Below are 20,020 nucleotides of genomic sequence, written 5' to 3'. Positions count from 1 at the left end.
ATCCTGACACCGTATGCCATGTGACAACCCAGTTGGGAGCATGAGCCTTGGAGGCAGCAGACATGGACTGCTGCTAAATAGTTGGGTGGCCTGGAGCAGTTTGACCTTATACTAAGCTTCCTGTTCTGTAAAAACGGGTTGGTAATACAGTGGAATTACCTGGTGAGCCACTGAACTTACACAAATTCAGCTCTCTATCTTGGCAAAGGAAATATGGTTTTATGTTAAGGGCTATGAAAAAAATTAGAACTGGATAGTGGTAATGGTTGTACAATATGGGGAATGTAATTAATGCCACTGAACTATACACGTTGGTTGGAATGGCAAATATTTTGTTATATACCTATTTCACCACACATACACATTCATACATAAATACACGCACACAGAATAACCCATTGTAAAGCCTGGGGATTTTGCCCATCATCCCACCCAGTGGGCACCAAACTGGGAGGGAGAAAAGCAGGGAGGGGAGGGGTGGTGCCTTCCTGCTTCATGGTCTCCACCTCACTCAGAGTGAACGCATTTCAGCATCATGCCAGGGGTGGTCAGAGACATGTGACTTTCCCTAATGAGGTCCTGAGTGCAAGTTGGCACCTCGGCCTGGTGGGAGTCATCAAGACAAGGACCTTTTTCATTTATTTACTTATTTTTATTGTACTTCAGATGAAAGTTTACAGAACCAACTAGTTTCTCATTAAACAGTTCGTACACACATTGTTCTGTGACTTTGGTTAACAACCCCACCACATGTCAATACTCTCCCTTCTCGACCTTGGGTTCCCTTTTACCAGCTTTCCTCTTCCTTCCTGCCTTCTAGTCCTTGCCCCCGGGCTGGTGTGCCCCTTTAGTCTTGTTTTGCTTTATGGGCCTGTCTAATCTTTGGCTGAAGGGTGAACCTCAGGCATGACTTCATTACTGAGCTGAAAGAGTGCCTGGGGGCCATACTTTTGGGGTTTCTCCAGTCTCTGTCAGACCAGTAAGTCTGGTTGTTTTTTGTGAATTAGAATTTTGTTCTGCATTTCCCTCCAGCTCTGTCTGGGACCCTTTATGTGATCTCGAGACAAGGACCTTTTTCAGACCCCGAAGGAAAGCTGGCTGTGCTGGATACTGACAGTTGAACTGTGGGTCTCCATGGAGCACATCCGTGGGGAAGGCCGGGGTGATGTGGACTGTGCACAGACATAGCCCTCTTGCTCACTCGCTTTTGACTCCTAGTCCCAGAGTAAGACACAGCCCCAGGCCCTGCTGGGGGTCCCTGCAGTGAGTGTGTGGGCATGTGGTAGGAACCCCAAGCCTCTGACCCCGCCCACTGCCACCACTGCTCCTGCTGCTCTTCCACTTCCGTAGAGCAGGTACAGCCAAAGTTAGGGCCCCGTTTTCTCCTTCCTCCTTTTCTTCTTTCCTTCCTCGGGTGTGTCGTCAGCACCCTCTATGAGCCAGGCACTCTTCTCGGGCTGGGTGTGCTATGGTCAATGAGACAGGCGGCCCTGCCCTCTCGGGCCCCACATCCGGGGGTGAGGTTTGGGATCCAGGGGTTCTTCTCCACCAGCCAGGTCTGGGGAGCCAGGAGAGGAGCCAGCATGGCCAGGGTGCAACAAGGCAGCAAGCAGCATCTACTGCCTTACAGCCTCAGGTCTATGAACGTAGGGTGTCTCCCCGGCCCCCTCCTTCTCCAGGCCCCTCCAGGTGTGCTGAGGGTGGGGCCATCCTCCTACCAGGCACCAGCCCCGCTGGTAGCCAGCCCTCACGTACCTTGCCTGCTCCCTAGGAATAATGCCGTCTTGCTTTTCCCCTGGATTTCTTTTCTCAAATAGATATGAAGCACCTTAAAGCCTGAGACCTAGGCAGCAGAGAGGTCTTCCCTGACCACTCCACCCACGCCTGCTGCTCTCAGCCCCTTGCCCTGCCTTGTTTTGCTCCATGGCACTTCTAACCATTTATCATATTATATACGTGCTTGCTGTCTCTCGTTTCACTAGAATGTATGCCTTATAAGAACAGCAATTTTGTCTGTTTTTTCCCATTACTGTGACCCCAATGGCTAAGGTAATAATATTTATAGGATGGATGGAGGAAGGGGATGGTGGATGATGGGGTGGGGTGGGTAGATGTCCGGGTCGGTGGGTGAATGGTCCAGTGGAAGTACATTGCTCTTGTCACAGGGCCAGCTGGCCGCAAGGCCACCAGGCACACATGCTGTCCTTGCTCAGAATATTTGCTTTTCTCTTCCTCCCCCTGCCCACACCCCTAGACCCAAGATTTATTGGCTTATAGCTGTCATCTCAGAACAAGGCCCCTGCACTCCCAGCCTGGGATTATTAACTGCTAGGGGTTAACTCTTCTGGGCCACAGCTCTGCAGGGCCTGCCCTCAATCCCTCAGAAATACCCACCACATCAAGTCGTGAGAAACCAGCCTCCTGCCTCAGTGGAACAGGCTGGTTTCACATAACGTGTTTTTGTGACCAGAGCATTCACGGGCTGCCCCACAGAGCTGCAACTTACACCATGACTGGTCTCTGGGATGGGCATGCGTGTTTATGTGTGCGTGTGTGCATGTGTGCCTGCATGTATGTTTGTGTAAATGTGTGTACGTGTGTGCATATGTACATGTATATGTTTGCTTTGTGTGTGCACATGTGCATGTGTGTGTACATGTGTTTCACATGTGCTTTGCAGCATTGCATGTGGAGGAGGTATTATCTTTCCGCCCTCTCAGAAGAGTCTTGATTTTGTACTCTGCTTGTCTCCCAGGCCCATTTAGTTATCAAAAGTGGTCAGAGGTTAGACAGAAGAGGACCTGTTGCCAGGGAGTTGTCTTTCTGGGCACAGAGCTGACAGGAGACCTGTGTTCACGTGCAGATGCTGAGGCGGAGCCCTGACCCAGGGTGATGCTCCTCCAGGCAGACCCAACTCACGCTGACTAAACACCAGGAACCTCTGTGAACCAGAAGCCAGTTCTGTCATGTCTGATGGGGGTTACCCCTGGCCTGACACCACACAGGGCTCTTTCAAAGCAGAGCAGAAGGATTTGTCAAGCAAAGAAAGGCCTTTAGAGCAAAGGCCACTGTGCGCTACGTTTTGTTTTTTCAATTTTATTAATTTTGTTGTTGTTGAGAATATACATAGCAGAACATACACCAATTCAACACTTTTTACATGTGCAGTATAATGACATTGATTACATTCTTCAAGTTGTGCAACAATTCTTATCCTTTTCTGAGTTGTTCCTCCCCCATTAACATAAACTCACTCTCCCCTCATCTTTCGAGTTGCTCTTGTCACTTTGATCCCATATAAATAGTTCTTAAAAGAGCATAATGCTCAAGGCAGACCTTTTTTACTAGTTAAGCTAAACTATTGTTTGGTTTAAAGAAGACTTCAGGGGATATTTTTGGTTTAATGTTTAAAGATTATCTCAGGGTAGTAGTTTCAGGGGTTCATTTACCCTCTATGGCTCCAGAAAGTCTGGAGTCATGAGAATTTGAAATGTTGTTCTTCATTTTCCCCCTTTTGATCATGATTCTTCTACAGAATCTTTGATTAGAATGTTCAGTAATGGTAGTCAGACACCATCCAGTTCTTCTGGTCTCCTGGCAAAGGAGACAGTTGTTCATGGAGGCGATTAGCCACACATTCTATACCCTCCTCCTATTCCTGACTCTTCTTCTTCCTCTATTGTTCCAGGTGAATACAGGCTGAGTATTGTGCCTTGGAGGGCCACTTGCAAGCTTTTAAGACCCCAGGCACTACACAGTGAACTAGGAGGTAAAACAGAAGCACTAAACCTGTCATTAGGCCACTTAACTGGGATGTCCCATGAAACCATAACCCTAAACCTCCAAAACAAGAAACCAAATCCTATGAGTTTTTGGTTATACATAAGCAGCCTCAGCAGCTACTCTGTTTTTTTTTTTTAATCATTGTTGTATCTATCACACACCTTTTGCCAATTCAACTTTTTGCAGGTGTTCAACATATTGACGGCAGTTAGAACAATTATGCAACCCTGCCCTTAATCAATGTGATATATGCGATATATCACCATTATCCCTCCTTTCCACTGGGCATTCTTAAAGGACAAGCCTGATAATTTCATACTCACTGCTCAAGAGATATATCCTCTCTAAAGAGCAGGGAGGGATCTCTGGTGTCCATCTCTTGTCCTGCCCCTTCCTTCCCAGCATTCCGCTGGATCCTGCCTGGCGTGTGTTTGCTTTCTACCCATTTACAAGACAGCAGCTCATAATAAATACAGAGCATGGTGTATGAGGAGAGTGGGGGATTCCCTAGGTGGGGGAGCAGCAGGCTCTTTAGAGGATAGGAGAAAAATTGTACTGATATACTAACCCCTTCTTTTCCAGAAAGAGCAGAGTAAAATGGGCTATAGTTACACCTTCTCTATGTTGAAGCCTGGAGCCCTCCCCAAGCCAGAGGATAGCTTATCTCCTTCACTTGCTGCCATAGCTTTTACCCGATTCTTGTTGTTGTTAGCTGCCGTTGAGTTGATTCTAATTCATGGCGACCCCATGTATGAAGAGTAGAGCTGCTCCATAGGGTTTTCAAGGCTGTGACCTTTTGGAAACAGATCACCAGGCCTTTCTTCCAAGGCACCTCTGGGTGGGTTTGAACTGCTAACCTTTCACTTAGCAGTCCAGAGTGTAGCCATTTCACACTACCCAGGGACTCCTTCTTACCTCTTGACAATGACTTTAAAGGACCTCCACTAGCCTGGGTCAGCAGCTAATGCAGTAGCCAGTGTGGCACAGCACAGAATTCCTCCTCCTTCTCCCTCTGCTGGCCTCACACTCGCCCCCGTCAACATTGTGATTTGGGGGAAATGTGGACAACACCTTGAGCTGTGTGTGTCACTTGGTCCTAACAACCAGCTTGAGTGTAAGGAACAAGGTGGTGAATTGCAGGGGACCCCCACTGAAACTTGTGTAATACAGATTCTGCATGCCTCGATGTCTCAGTCATCTAGTGCTGCTGCAACAGAGTCCACAAGTGGATGGCTTTAACAAACAGAAGTCGATTCTCTCACAGTCTGACAGGCTAGAAGTCCAAATTCAGGCCATCAGCTCCTAGGGAAGGCTTTTTCTGTCTGCTCTTGAGGAAGGTCCTTGTTGTCAATCTTCCCTTGGACTGGAAGCTTCTCTGCTCAGGAACCTCTGGTCCAAAGGATGCACTGTGCTCACAGTGCTGTTTTCTTGGTGGTATGAGGTCCCCCTGTCTCTCTGCTCGCTTCTCTCTTTTATATCTCAAAAGAGATTGGCTCAAGACACAACCTAATATTGTAGATTGAATCCTGCCTCATTAACATAGCTGCTACTAATCCCATCTCATCAACATGATAGAGATAGGATTTGCAACACATAGGAAAATCACATCAGATGACAAAATGGTGGACAGTCACACAATACTGGGAATCATGGCCTAGCCAAATCGATACACATATTTTTGGTGGACTCGACTCAATCCATGACACTCAAAGTGTAAAGTATCCCGGGGAAGCTTGCAAGGCTCATTCATGTATTTACCTAGATGCCAGATTGAGGCTGGGGCCCCAGGTGATGTTATGGGTGGGGTCAGTCCTCCATAGCCCTGGCCTGGATTATTCCTGGGGTAGAGATGGGGACTCAGAGCATGCAGGGCTGTGTTTTGTCGCCCTTCCAGCTGGTTTCTATCAATTCCCACTGGAGTCTGCCAGCCTCGGGCCAGAGAAGCACAGGGCAGAACTTTCCCTTCCTTCCTCAGCACACCAGCCAGGGCCACAGGCTCTCTGCTAATTCCCTTTCTTCCCTGACCTGGGCGTCTCACACTCTTCTCCCTGCAAATCACCTTTTGCTGATTTCCTCTGTTTGGCAAGACTAGGGGTTCCATGAGGGCAGGGAGCAGAGAAGCCTTGTTTGTTCTGGCACCTTCAACCCTGGGCAGAGGGCCAGGATCATGGGGAGGATGATAAAGTTGATGGTGGTAGTGATGATGATGATGACATCAGTAACAGAGATGCTTATCAAGGCTTACTAAATGCTAGGCACTATTCTAGATTAATGTTTATTAACTCATTTAATCCTTACAGGGACTCTATGGGACTGATATTATTATCTCCATTTTACAGATGTGGAAACTGAGGCACATAGAGGTTAGGTCATTTACTCAAAGTCACATAGCCATCAAAAAGAAGAACCAGGATTTGAACACTTACAGTCTAACTCCAGAGCCCATGCTTTTAACGACTGTAATATATGTGTGTGGGAGTGTGGGGTGTGTGTGTATATACACAAACCCAAAAACTCATTTCCGTTGAGTCAATTCTGACTCACAGCAACCTTACAGGGTAGAGTGGGAACCCTGGTGGTGTAGTGGTTAAGTGCTACAGCTGCTCCATAGGGTTTCCAAGGAGCAGCTGGTGGATTTGAACTGCTGACCTTTTTGGTTAGCTGCTGAGTTCTTAACCACTGTACCGCCAGGGTGCTGTCTCTATATATACATACATACATTAATTTTTGTGGGATGGATGGATGAATGTGTGTGGATGGGTAAATGGATGGATGAATGGGTAGATGGATGGGTGGGTGGGTAGATGGATGGATGGGTGGGTAGATGGATGGATGGACAGACGGGCTGGTGGGTGGATGGATGGGTGGGTGGGAATGTGGATGGATAGATGGGTGTGTGGATGGATGGATGGATGGAAAGGTAGATAGATGAGTGGGTAAATGGAAAGAAAAGCACAGGGAGCAGAGCAACAGCTTCGTGAGAAGCCATTGGGTCCCACTGAGCCCCAGTGGAGAGCTAGGACTCCATGCTCCTGTCTCGAGGCCAGCTCCCCATTGCTGCTGCCAGTGCATGGGGGAAAGAGGCCAGGATGCAGGCCAGAGTCCAGGACTCTGAGGCCTGGATGTAGGAAGCTGGCACCTTAGCCTCCTAGGATTGTAGAACGCCAGGTTTTAGCAAACAGCTCTTTCTGCCCAACCTCAGAGCTGAGATCCTGATCACAGGCCGCCCACTCGGGGGGGAGCCTTGGCTTCCTGTCCATTGTCTGCTTGGGAAACACCCAGTGCGTTCCTGAAGTGACCCGGAGAGGCCGGGAGGGAGGGAGGGAAGGGGCCAGGCCGGAGCCTGGTCAGGGTGGGGAGAGGGGAAATGAGAGGGGAAGACTTGGTGTTTTTCCTTGTTTGTGTTTTGTATTAAAGACAGAAAATAATATCCTTTGAGAAAACCATTAAACAAAGCACATCCTAAGGCCTCAGGGGCCCATTGTGGCTGCCCGGAGCCTGGAATTCATTCATACCTTTTTGGCCATCTTGTTAGAGACGAGGGGAGAGGGATGGGGAGTGGGAGTGGGCTGTTAATAATAGACCTGGTGAGAACTGGAACTTGATGGGATTGCCTTGTTTTTCTAGGCCTTGGAAGTTTTCCCCCTTTGACAGGGTGTGATTACCACTTTTCTATTGCTCTCTATTTCGTGGAAAATATTTGAGTTTTCCTTCTCTGACAGGTTTCTGCCTTACCCAGGTTCCACCTTTCACAGGTTTTATTGTCTATTTTGGAATGTCATTCCTTTCCCGGACTCAATAGTGGTCTAGGTCCAGTGCCTATAACCCCAGGGTCCCTGTGTCCTCCTGAGCCTGCCATCCTCCCACAGTCCCCCAGGAAACCAAAGCTGGTCAGTCCAGGCATAACCAGGACTGCCCATGTCCACCTGTCCTCACCTTGGTCAGGGTCAGGGCCCTCCATGTAGAGCTGATTCCAGAGGGCTGCATGTGCCTCCATCAAGAAGGTCAGGGCAGCCAGCCCCACAACCATTGGGCCCTAAATCATGTGTGACCACTCTGCGCCTCAGTCTCTCTGTCTATAAATGTCAGGGCTTCAAACTGGTTTGTTCCAATTCCGAGGAAGTTATACCTAAGAATCACCTGGGGATCTTGTTAAAATGTAGATTCTGATTCAGTATATCTGGAGTGGAAATGCAAATTCTCAGCAGGGAACTTGTTAGAAATGCAAATTCTCAGCAGGGGTTCGAATCAGAGACAACCAGTTCTCGAAACCCTGGTAAATGTAGGTTTGGACCAAATGGACCAACCACTCCCCAGCAGACAGGGCTCTGTTGCCCCTCTCACCCTGTGCATACCTAGGGCTCCAGTGACCCCTGGCTCCCTCAGCAGGGCAGCCGCCCCGTGGGTGGAATGGGCCACACTCAGTCCGAGGACTCTGCGATAGTGTCCCAGGCCCCAACCAGGCCACCCCTCCTCCAAGACCCCCAGACCTAGTACCCCTACTCTACCCAGGCTGCTCATTATAGAATGGCATTGCCCTACCCGCCGCCCCTCCCGCCATTCCACCAGAACACACTTTTGGTGGTGGTAGGGAGGGCTGTAATGGTGGATGTGGGACACAGGGGAACGGTGTGGTAAGAACTCCCTGGGTGGCTGCTAACTGAAAGGTTGGAGGTTCGAATCCACCCAGAGGCATCTTGGAATAAAGGCCTGGTGATCTACTCCCAAAAAATCGGCTGCTATGGAACACAGCTCTACTCTGACACACATGGGGTCTCCATGAGTTGGGGTTGACTCAGCTGCAACTGGTTTTCCATCCTCTACAAATATTTCTGCCAGAGCTTGGCATTTGCAGGGCGGGCCCCACGTTATAGGTGGAGGATCTCTCTCCCACCTTGCTGTAAATGTATAAATGGTTGTTGTCATTAGGGTGACAACAGGCAAAAAGATCATCCCTAGAATATGCCCCAGTCCTTCTTGCCTTTAAAGTTTAATTAAACAGGCATTTAGCTGTTTGTAGCTTTTCCCTAAAATACTCCCTGGGCAGCATTGCCCAGGGGGAGACTGGATTAGGATAAGAAGACCTGGTTCCTAGCGTGTTTCCTCTGCATGGGGCTCAGTGGGTGCAGACTTCATTTCCTTGGTCCTTTCAACCATCCCGAGAAGAGAAGAAAGTATGAGCATCCTCTCATTTTATCAGGAAACTTGAGACTTAGTGAAGGAACTTGCCCTCGGGCCTACAACAAGTGAACTTCGCTGTCTGGTCCCAGGTCTGATGCTAGTTCTCTGCAAAGCCTTGAACCTGCTCATTCACCTCTCTGAAGCTGAGTCTTCTGGTCTGCAGTTTGAGGAAATGGATATGATGAATTCTAAATTCCGTTTTGTACCTAATGTTGTTTGAACCTGCAAGTCCAGCATAATCTCCTCGTGGGAAGTTCGTTAAAAAAAAAAAAAAAGCCCACTGCCGTCGCGTCGATTCCTACTCATAGCAAGCCTATAGGAGAGAGTAGAACTGCCCCATAGAGTTTCCAAGGAGTGCCTGGTGGATCTGAACTGCCAACTTTTTGGTCAGCAGCCATAGCTCTTAACCACTACGCCATCAGGGCTTCCGGGACTAAATGTGGTATTTTCCATTTTTCAGTCTGTCTCTCGAAACCCTATGACTTTTTTGTCATAGAAGTTGTTGTAGTTCGTTCAGCCCCACCAGTTCTTTGCTGTCCTCACAAGTTACTAACGAGCTCCCCTCCCCCTACGATGCAGGGTTACCACCCGATGCCACACGAGGCGGAGATTGCGCACACGAAGAAGTTATTCCGAAGGAGGAGAAACGACCGAAGGTAGGAGACACTCCGTCATGAGCAGTGGGTTTTCTTTTCCTCTGCTGGCCAGCTATAGCTACTCTGCCCATTCCAGGCTGCGGGTTGCTTTTCCCATCACCAGCTGATAATGATGAGATGAGGTGGGATGGCAGGGTTGGTTATAGGTTGGGGATTCTGCTGTGGGCAGAGTGGCGGCCACACTTCTGTGGGGTGGCCCAGGGGTGGATCCCTTCAGGAACCTGTCTGTGGGCGCACCCTCTCCATGTTCTTTTCCTGGGGAGAGACACCAGGTTTGGCTGTCTGAGAGGAGAAATGCTGTTTCCCCTGACCTTGCAGCAACCATCACGGTCTTGGGAAACAGGGTGCAACTGACTGCTTGGTGTGAGAGCTGGCCTCCAGGAGGCTCCCGGAGTTCACAGCTGCAAAGGTCTCTGTCTTCCCCCCTCCCCAGTCACGGGGAGTCGGCCCTGGTGTATACCAGCACGGCTGTAACAGACGACACACAAGCAGCAATGGCACATACCACTGCCCTCAGATGCAGGAGAACCTCCTTAGACTAAGGCAGGAACAAGCTCGTCCCTGGAGTTGAGTCCTGGGTGATAAGAAGGGGCCAGATACACAGAGCCCAAAACGCACAATGAGGTAGCCCTGAATAGGATAAGCAGCTGAGGCTGGGCACACTGGGAATGCACACATGTATTTATTTTTTAAAAGGCTATCATATATGGAAATGTTTTTAAGATCTGTTTTATGTGAAGCATACTAGGTGCAGACCGGTGTGCGTAGTATTTAGCCATTTATGCAAAAGGCAGGAGGGGTCAGGAGATATTTTTTGCTTGAATATACATAAATTCTTTCTGGATGGAAATATAAAAAAATGAGAAAAGCAAAGGCTTCTGCCTGAGGAATTGAAATGGGGCATTCCTCTCTAGGGAATTGTTCCTTAGATAAATATGACCGCTGGTGGTTTTACCTTTAATGAGCAGAGAATGTCCTCAGAGAGCCGTGAAACAGCCCAGCCAACTGCTCTTGCTCAGAACATCAGAAGTGACTCCTCTCATCCTGGATGACAAGCTCCTTGAGGCTGAGGGCTGGGGCTGAGCAGTGTCCCTGGGCCATCCCTCCACACGTAGGCCTTAAATGAGGAGTATTAGGTGGTGGTCACAGCTCTCAGGGTGGGGGAAGGGCTGGACACCCAGAACGCCTTGTGATGGGTGAGTGGATTGGGTGGGTCTGAAGCCATTCACAAGGACAGTGAATGTCCCACCTGCTGGGAGGAAGGCAGTCCCAGTGTAGAAATCAGACCTGCCAGGCACTTCGTGCAGTAGCATAAAAGGGAAATTCAGGGCAGAGAGTTGGGCCAAGCCCTGGACTGAGCAGTGTGTGTTCATTGCATTGTGTGTGCCGCATCAGAGGTTAATTCCTGGTTTCTGGGTTCCTGGCAGAGGGAAGATGTAGGGCACACCACCTAAAGGAGGAAAAGGGAGTGATGGGGCTGGAGAGGTGTTACGGAGAACACAAGCTTGGTGTCTCCCTCCTCCCCTGCCCTCTGTGTCCCTGATGGCAGAGGACACTGAGGATGTGTGTCTCGGAGGTGTTGGCTGTCCCCAAGCTTCTGGATGAGAAGTGGCCCTCTGACCCGCATCTCAGGGCCCAGGCAATGGCAAGCCGGCTGCTCAGCGGCCAGGCAGCCCACATGTCCATTTCTGGGCCAGGCTGCCTCACTCAGCAGGAGTCCCCTAAGTGCATGGACAGTGCCAAGCCTCCGGAAAGCAGTGGCATGGCCCAGGAGTGTAGGAAGAAGCGCGTGACACGCAGACTGGGAAGCCGAACTTCCGCCGAGCCCTGCTGGTGCTAACTCCCGGTTTAGGTCAGCACAGCTCAGAAAGGATGTGGGCCTGGGATGGGGTCCAACACCAGGCAATAAAGATGATTAAAGGGATGGAAACTATGTCCTGTGAGGAAAGGCTAAAGGCCGGGGCCAGGGAAGAAGAGGCTGAGGATAAAGAACATGAATGCTGTTAATTTCATGAAAGATTTATACAGAAGGATGAGCAGCCGTTGCCTTGTGCTCAAGGGGCCCAAACCAGAGGAAATAAGCTTAGGAAGCAAGAGTTTTCAGCTGGACCAAAGACGAACTTGAGAAATGAGCTTCTTGGTCTTCAAGGGGTCAGACCTTCCAACTCTGTGCATCCCATGTGTTGTGAGCAATGGCTGAGCTGGTCGGTGTACCACTCCTTCATTACCATCTGGAACACGGTGGACCCATCTCTCATCTCGACCTGGGAAGGCCACAGAGTCCCTGGCTATGGGACTTCTGGGAGAAGAGCAGGCAACCATAGAGTTTTTTTTTTTTAATAATGTATTTTGTCGTTGAGGATGTACACAGCAAACCACACACCAATTCAACAATTTCCACATGTACAATTCAGTGATATTGACTACATTCTTCAAGTTGTACAACCATTCTCACCCTCCTTTTCTAAGTTGTTCCTCCTCCATTAACATGAACTCATTGCCCCCTGAGCTTCCTATCTAACCTTTTGAGTTGCTGTTGTCAATTTGAACCCATATAGATAGTTCTTTTGGAAACCCTGTTGGTGTAGTGGTTAAGAGCTACCGCTGCTAACCAAAAGGTCAGCAGTTCAAATCCATCAGCCGCTCCTTGGGAACCGTATAGGGCAGTTCTACTCTGTCCTTTAGGATCGCTATGAGTCAGAATTGACTCCACATAATGGGTTTGGTTTTGTTTTGGTAGATAGGTCTTTAAGGCAGCCATAGAGTTTAAGGACCTCAGTTACCTGGAAGCAGGAAGCCAGGACCAGGGCTCTTCATCCAGGGCAGGGCCGTGAGGCTGAAAGTGTTGTGGGGGTGGTGAGGGCCAGCAGTGCTCCCAGCCACTGTTAGGGGAGCACTTCATCCTTGACGGGGGCCTAGGAGCATGTCTCAGTGAGCACCACACGGAGCACTATTTACCACTTCCAACTGAGGTTACCGAGCAGTCCTCTGTGCTTGGAGGACACAAGAGAACTACCAGGCATGGTCTCTGCTCTCAGAGTCCCTATACAGTTAAGGTCCCTGATAGTGTAGCTTAAAAATTAGACTCTGACTCCAGAATCAACGAGAAAGCTGTGTATGACTATATAGCATCCAAGTGTTAGTACTGAAATGGTCCCTGGGTGGCACAAATGGTTCGTTTTCAACTACTAAAGGTTAGTGGTTCAAACCCACCCAGTGGTGCCATGGAAGAAAGGCCTGGCGATCTGCTCCTATAGTGATTACAGCTGTGAAAACTCTATGAAGCAGTTCTTCTCTGTAACACGTGGGGGCACCATGAGTCAGAATCAACTCAATGGCAATGGATTTGTTGATACTGAGGAGGTTCTGAGAAGGAGCAATTATGGGGGGGGCTCCGGAGTGCTTCCTGGAGGAGGTGGGAGCTGAATGAGCAGTAAGACACGGGTAGGGTTTGGGATGGAGACGGGAGGACATGTGGATGAAAGGAGCGTGCAAGCTGCAGCTAAGCAGTTGCTGAGCCCAGGGATTCCCTGCCGTCCCCAGAAGTCGCCCCCACATAGTTCCCTAGAAACAGAGCCAGATGGGTAGAGCCCACGGCTGCCGCTTTCCCCAACTGAGCTAAATAGAAGGGAAAGCCGGAGTCTGCTGGCTCCTACGAGCCCAGCCCCAGACTGCTGGGAGTCTCGGTAGACCCTGCCGGCTCCAGGGCCTGCCTCTTAACAATTGGAGTGGGGGAGCTAATGGAGGCATTAGCGGTCCATCACATGGACGCCGGGCAGCCAGGGAGACAGGAGAGCCGTTCTCCAAATTAATTTGTTTCATTAAGTGAGGTCTCAGAACAGTTAATTTACTCGATGTGCAAAGCAGATTTGAAAGGAAGAAGAAAAGAATGCCATGGCTGTTCCCAGCTAGTGTCAGATGGCCCTGTGGAGTGAGCCAGGCAGAGGAGCGAGCTGTCCTTGCACCTCACGTGCCAGCCCCTGCCTGGGTCCCCAGGTGGTGCAGAGTCGGGCCACATGCTGGGCTCTGCAGGGCGGTGTCAGAGCCTCCAGCAGCTCTCGATGCCTGTGTCCTACGAGTACCCGTGACTGTGGCTTGGTGTCCTCTAACTGCAGAACCAATTATGAATCCCATCCCTCCCCTGCCTCTGCCGCCGTTGACCCACACCCACTGGGTACCAGACTCCTTCACTGTGGACAAGGTCAGTGCCAGTCATCAGATTTGATTCTGCAAGCTCTCTGTGATGTCACCTACGTCACTGATAACAATGAACAGGACCCCTGGCATAAAATGGTGGTGATGGTTGCACAGCCTTGTGACTACTCTAAAAACCACTGAATTGTACTTTTTAAAAGGGTGGGTTTTGTGCCATGTGAAGTGTCTTTTTTTGAGACTTCTTCATGAACAGGTCAGGTCCCAAGACGGAGTGATGTGGCCAGCTCCTACAAAGACACCTTCAGTCCTGATGTTTGCAGGGGTCCCCCAAATGTATTAGGCTAGGAACCCTTTCAAAAAAAGTTGCTGGCTTGGTCTCGATTTGGTCTGTGTGAGCCTGTGCTAGCTATTAGTGATCATCTCTTTTCTTGCAAACCGTTCATGCAGGAATGTCTTTCAGAAAGATGATATCTATTTTTCCGATATTTGGAAGTTGGGACTGCATGCATCTAGCATGTGTATGTATGTAGGCTGGTAAATAGAGGGCCAATGGAAACAAGGAAACCCTCAATGAGATGGATTGACACAATAGCCCCAACAATAGACTCAAGCATACCAATGATCATGAAGATGGCACAGGACTGGGCAATGTTTCCTTATGTTATTCATAAGGTCACCATGTGTCAAGGTGACTCGGCAGCAACTAACAACACAACATCTAGCTACAGTCTCTACCACTTTGTCTGTTCTCCAGAATTCCTCAGACTTGATCAGGGTCATTTGTGACCTCATATGAAGGGGTTCTCTTGTCCTGAGCAGAACTACCCCATTCTCAGGCAAGAAGAGGAGAACTCAGAGCCCTGGGCACTTTCCTGTGGTCTCATTGCCCTCAGCATCATGCGAATACTCTAGCTGAGTCTACCTTTTCTGGCCCAACATGTGTTCTTCTGGTGGAAGGCAAACCTGGCATTAGGCAGGTCTGCATTCTCTCAGCAGCCGTTAATTTTGCATCTTCTGCCCCATTGGCAACCCTGTGCTTCCCTCCTCCTTCTCACTCTAAATATGAAAGTATAACTTGAGGATTGTCACCAACACGTTTAAGCCCCACTCCTTGCTCCTGCTCTGACAACCCTGCTGGGCTTGGATGGTCATCACTGGTCATGGGAGACCTTCATTCCATTCTGAGCCTCTCTTTTTCCTGTCTGGGCTCATGGGCAAGGACCCTGGCTGGAGGAGCTTTGGTGCCTCCTTAGTCCCCATTCTTTATGTCACAGTACTTTCAGGAGCTTGCTGTTCTCTTAGCACCTCAGAACCCGCCATCAATCACGGAGTCCTTCATCCTACAAAGATGACAAAGCTCTAGGAACTGATTAGGAGTTGACCCATGCAGAGTCCTGGATCCCTCCATCAGCTGCACACTTTCTCATGAGTTGTTAACTTAGTCCTCTTGAAAGTACTTGCTTTTTGTGTGTGCATGTGTGGTAAATATATTTGTCTAAGGAGCCCTGGCAGCACAGACATTACAGTGCTCAGCTGCTAACCAAAATGTTGGCTGTTCGAACCCACCCAGTGCCTCTGCAGGAGAAAGAGTTGACAATCTGTTCTCATGAAGATTACAAGCTAAAAACTGTATGAGGTAGTTCTACTCTGTCACACGGGGTCTCTGTGAGTCAAAAATGACTCAACGGCACCGAACAACCCCAACAAAACACTTGCTAAGTTAACATTTTTATGTGTACAATTCTGTGGCATTAATTACATTCGTCATGTTGTGCAACCACCAGCATTACCCATGTCTAAATTTTTCCATCACCCTTAACAGAAGCTCAGTGCCCCTAAAGCAGTGAGTCCCTCTTTCCTCCTCCCACCTGCCCCTGGTAATCACTAATAAACTTTGGTCTCTGTGTATCTAGGTATTTCCTGTATTGCAATATTTGTCCTTTTGTGACTGACTTACTTCACTCAGCATAATGCTTTCAAGGCTCACTCATGTTGTGGCATGCACCAGGACTGGAAGTACTTGCTTCTTCAAACAGGATAGAGAGATGCTGAAGGTAAAGCACTATGTTAAGAGTGATGAGATTCCAGGGCCCAGTGGTTGGTTTTGTTTGGGGGACAGTGGTGGAAGAGCTGGGGAGAGGATCAGGGCATGGGAGACACGCCCTCTAGTGGTTACCACCTGCCTGGGTGTCACTAAGCAGCCGTTACTGCACTTGCCCCATCCTGGGTGACACCCTCCCTGAAGCCCTCACATTCAGCCCTGCAGTGACTGTCATTGTCAGCTGTCATCAGGAGCCCCAGGGAGAGCGAGACAGATCCACGCTCACGTTGCCCTCGGTTTGTCTTCATATCCTAGCAAGGAAATTGCCCTCATTAAGTCCCTGCTAAAGATAGATAAGAAAATAGGACAGGCAAACCCCCACCTGGCAGGCAGCCCTGTCAGATTCTAAGCAGAGTGAGTCAGATTGGGAGTATTTTTAGGATCCTTCTCCTCCTCCCCTACGCCCACCCCCAGCAACTCTCTTGGGAAGAAGAGAGCTCACTTCTTCAAGCCAGATGTCCAGGTCTACATTGAGGGGAGGCCCGGGTGAGCTCAGAGAAGCCCCCCGGCCTTGGCATAAATCTTGACAACCCCAAGGACCCCTCATAGCATGTAGCTGCCTTGCCCAGCACCCTGAGCAGACGAGCTGCTGTGATGGCCTCCTGTGGCTGGGCCATGACTCACCTCTGAGCAGTACCCCTGCCCTGCAGACCCTCTCCTGCCCCCTGCCCTGGACGCTTTCTGCTGCCCCCTGCCCAGTGCATGTTCTGTGCTCAGGACCTGCCATTGGCACTCACTTCCTGGGGATACCAGGCCCTAGGCCCCTCTCCCAGGGAAGGACCAGCACATTCCTTGGCCCGGGACCTGCATCTACTGGGGGCTGACCAGGCGCAAGAGGTGACCTGCAGTTCACTGCCTAGCCTAGCAGTGGCACCTCCAGCTCTGCGCCTGCTTTTGTGAAGCTGAACATTACTCTTCCCTGGGTGGTGCCATCCCCCTTTTCCCAGAGAAAGGAATTGTTGAGACCCCTTAATCCCTAGATAGCAAAGAAGGGAGGCCTGCGGTGAGAGAGTTGACTGAAGAAGAGGAAGGGCACACACCTGGTGGCCCTGAGGCTGGGAGAGTGTTAGCCAGGAAAGCTGGCCCTAGAGAGAGGGAAATACCATCCCCACTGGGTATGTGCCTGGGGCAGGAAGTAGAGTGAACACCCCCAGGGACTAACACCTCAAGCTGCTTTAATTAATCTTCCTCAGGGGATTTAGTCTCCCTGTTGCTGAAATGCAGGCATTTGGGGATTAGCTTACAAATGTTAAACTTCCACCACCACCACCCACCACCGTCACCACCACCCACCACCGTCACCACCACCCACCACCGTCACCACCACCCACCACCGTCACCACCAACCACCACCACCAACCACCACCATCACCACCAACCATCAGCACCAACCACCACCCACCACCACCACCACCCATCACCACCACCACCAACCACCACCACCACCACTACCACCAAACACCACCGCCATCACCACCACCGCCATCACCACCACCACATCACCACCAACCACCACCGCCGCCACCAACCACCACCGCCGCCACCAACCACCACCGTCGCCACCAACCACCACCAACAACAACCACCACCACCACCATCACCACCAACCACCACCGCCACCACCAACCACCACCGCCACCACCAACCACCACCGTCACCACCGTCACCACCAACCACCACCACCATCACCACCAACCACCACCACCACCACCACCACCATCTGACCCTTTTACTCCTCACTGGAGTGGAAGAAAATAGGCAACTCTGAGGTCCCCAAGGAATCCGGCCTCTGGCACCCAGTCACCCAGCCATCCCTGGCGGCCAGTGTTGTGACAGGCAGCCCAGGTCCTAGGTCAGGCCCACTTGGCCTCAGGGCCAGCTCAGTCCTCACCAGCCAGGGGATCTTGGGAAAACCTTTTTTTCCCATGCCCATTCTTCTTCCTTGTTCCCGAGGACATTGATGTTCAGCCCACAAGGTGCTGGTGGTGGGGCGTGGCGGCGTCTCCGTGGGGAGTCCAACCTGGTACCTGGCTCTGAGTACACCCTCAGAAAACCTGAGACCTCACTTTTCCCTGACCTTCACTCTCAGGACCCCTCTTCCCCCAGGCAGTGTGCAGGGAAGGAAAGAACACTGAGCTGGGGTTTACAGAATCTGGGTTTTCATCTTTGTGGTGTGGCCCAGAGCAATCCCTTACACCATGGTTTTCTCAGCTATGGAATGGTGTTCCTCACTGCAGCTGTGAAATGTAATGGGGTAGCATTTGAAAAAGTGTGACCACCAGCAGATTCATGGGTAAAGAAAATGTGATATATCCATACAATAGAATATGACTCAGCCATAAAGAGAAATGAAGGCCTGATAGATGCTACCACATGGATGAACCCGGAAAACATTATGTTGAGTGAAAGAAGCAAGTCACGAAAGGGCAAATATTATATGATTCCTCTTATATGAAATATCTAGAATAGGCAAATGCATAGAGACTGAGGTTTATTAATGTTACCAGAGGTGGGAGGAAGGAGAAATGGGGAATTATTGCTCAGAGGGTATTGAGTTTCTGTTTGGGATGATGAAAAAAACTTTTGGAAATGGGTAGTGGTGATGATTACACAACATAGTAAATATAATTAATGTCACTGACTTGTATACTTAAAAATGGCAAATGTTTTAGTATGTATGTACATACTTTTCAACATAATAATTTTTTTTTTAATGGAAGGAACGAAATAGGACTAAAGGTGGGAAAAGAATATCTCTCATGAATATTCCATTCTTTAACCATGGGGTGAGAATGGCAGAATTGAGAGGCACTGCAGAGACTGGAGGGGGCTTCAGTGCACATAGCCAGTGCCCCTGTATCCTCAGCCCAGCCCACATGCCCTTGCCATGGCAAGCTCCAGGAAGGCAAGGCCACATCTGCTGCTCCTGAGTATGCCTTCCATCGCCCAAACCTGGTTCAGGTCTGCGCCCTGGGCGCCCAGCCATAACCATGCCTAGCAGAGTGTTCCTGGCACTCTGGCCACCTGAGTTCAGATGCTGTGTGGCGCCACCTAACCAAGTGGGTAGGCTCTGCATCCCAGTGGTTTAAAGGGCCTTTTTCCTGGACCCACACACAAGCCTGGCCCAGCCCAGAAGCTACTCAGCAATTTAACAACCACCTGCAGAACGTGCACTATGTTCAACACAATGTTCTGAGCTCTTTACAAATATCCGCTCATCCAATCTTTTCAACAACTCTAGGGAGGAGATAAGATTACCATTTCCATTTAACTGATGAGGAAAAGAACTTGCACAGAGAAATGAAGTAACTTGCCCAGAGCCACAGAGCTGGAAGTAGCTGAGCCAGAATTTCAACCCCAGCTGTCCGGCCTCAGAGACGGTACTCTTCAAGATTCTCTGATGCAAAACTTGTCTTGTCTCCTCCACAGGCTCGGCTTCTGTCTGCTGGGTCCCTAGCCTCCTTCTCCGTACACTCCCTATTAACTCATACGCACAGGGTATTGCGACAGTGTGCTTCTCTCTGGGGGCAGGGGGCTGCCATTTTCACATGGGCTGAGAGGAAGGCTAGTGCACAATTCAAAGGAATGAGTGAGTGGTGAGATTTCAGACAGGGTCGTCCACCCTCGGCCTTCTTGACCCTTCCCCTAGGTCAGCCATGCCCATAGATTCCTTCCCTGGTCTGGATGATTCATGGATGGACATGTTTAGGACATCCCTGCAATAGACCAGAGATTTCCCAGGTTGTGGGGCCCCACGCAAAAAGAGACTGGAGGAAGGGTACTGTGAGTTCTAAGGTGGTCAGCAGCTCTCAGAGGAGGGGGACCAGGCCTAGGAGGAGCTTCCTCCAGCTGCCAACACCCCCGAATCCCAGGAGGACCAGTCCAGGGCATGAGGGTCCTTCCACTCCTTCACAAGGCTCCACAGCAGTGACGGGGGCACAGGTTTCAAAAATACCACGGAGCCTTCCTGCCCGGGTCAGCGTTTACCCTGAGCTCTGAGGGTTATTTCTGAGTCTTCCCAGTAATTTAATTTTAGCCATTTATTCCAATGCGTGTGTTTTGGGGAAGCCGGGGTGGCCTCTGTTATGGTTTGGAGTATTCTGGAAAGCCCTGGTTTCCAGAAGTGATGCAGGGGCTCAGTTAG

At 50.1% G+C, this 20,020-nt stretch overlaps 1 protein-coding gene across 5 annotated transcripts in view; it reads left to right on the top strand.

Moving 5' to 3' along the window:
- Positions 1-20,020, top strand: part of CTIF (cap binding complex dependent translation initiation factor) — a 300,698-nt gene that overhangs the window by 137,703 nt on the left and 142,975 nt on the right. For all 5 annotated transcript variants that reach the window (XM_064294545.1, XM_064294549.1, XM_064294547.1 and 2 more), the window contains one exon: positions 9,544-9,620. In XM_064294545.1, the coding sequence (XP_064150615.1) occupies positions 9,544-9,620 (77 nt within the window). The remainder of the gene's footprint in view (positions 1-9,543; positions 9,621-20,020) is intronic.

This window comes from Loxodonta africana, chromosome 11, assembly GCF_030014295.1.
Source record: "Loxodonta africana isolate mLoxAfr1 chromosome 11, mLoxAfr1.hap2, whole genome shotgun sequence".
In the NCBI taxonomy this organism is placed as follows: Eukaryota; Metazoa; Chordata; class Mammalia; order Proboscidea; family Elephantidae; genus Loxodonta; species Loxodonta africana.
The sequence above is the reverse complement of the archived record's forward strand: the minus strand, read 5'-3'. Positions and strand labels throughout refer to the sequence as shown.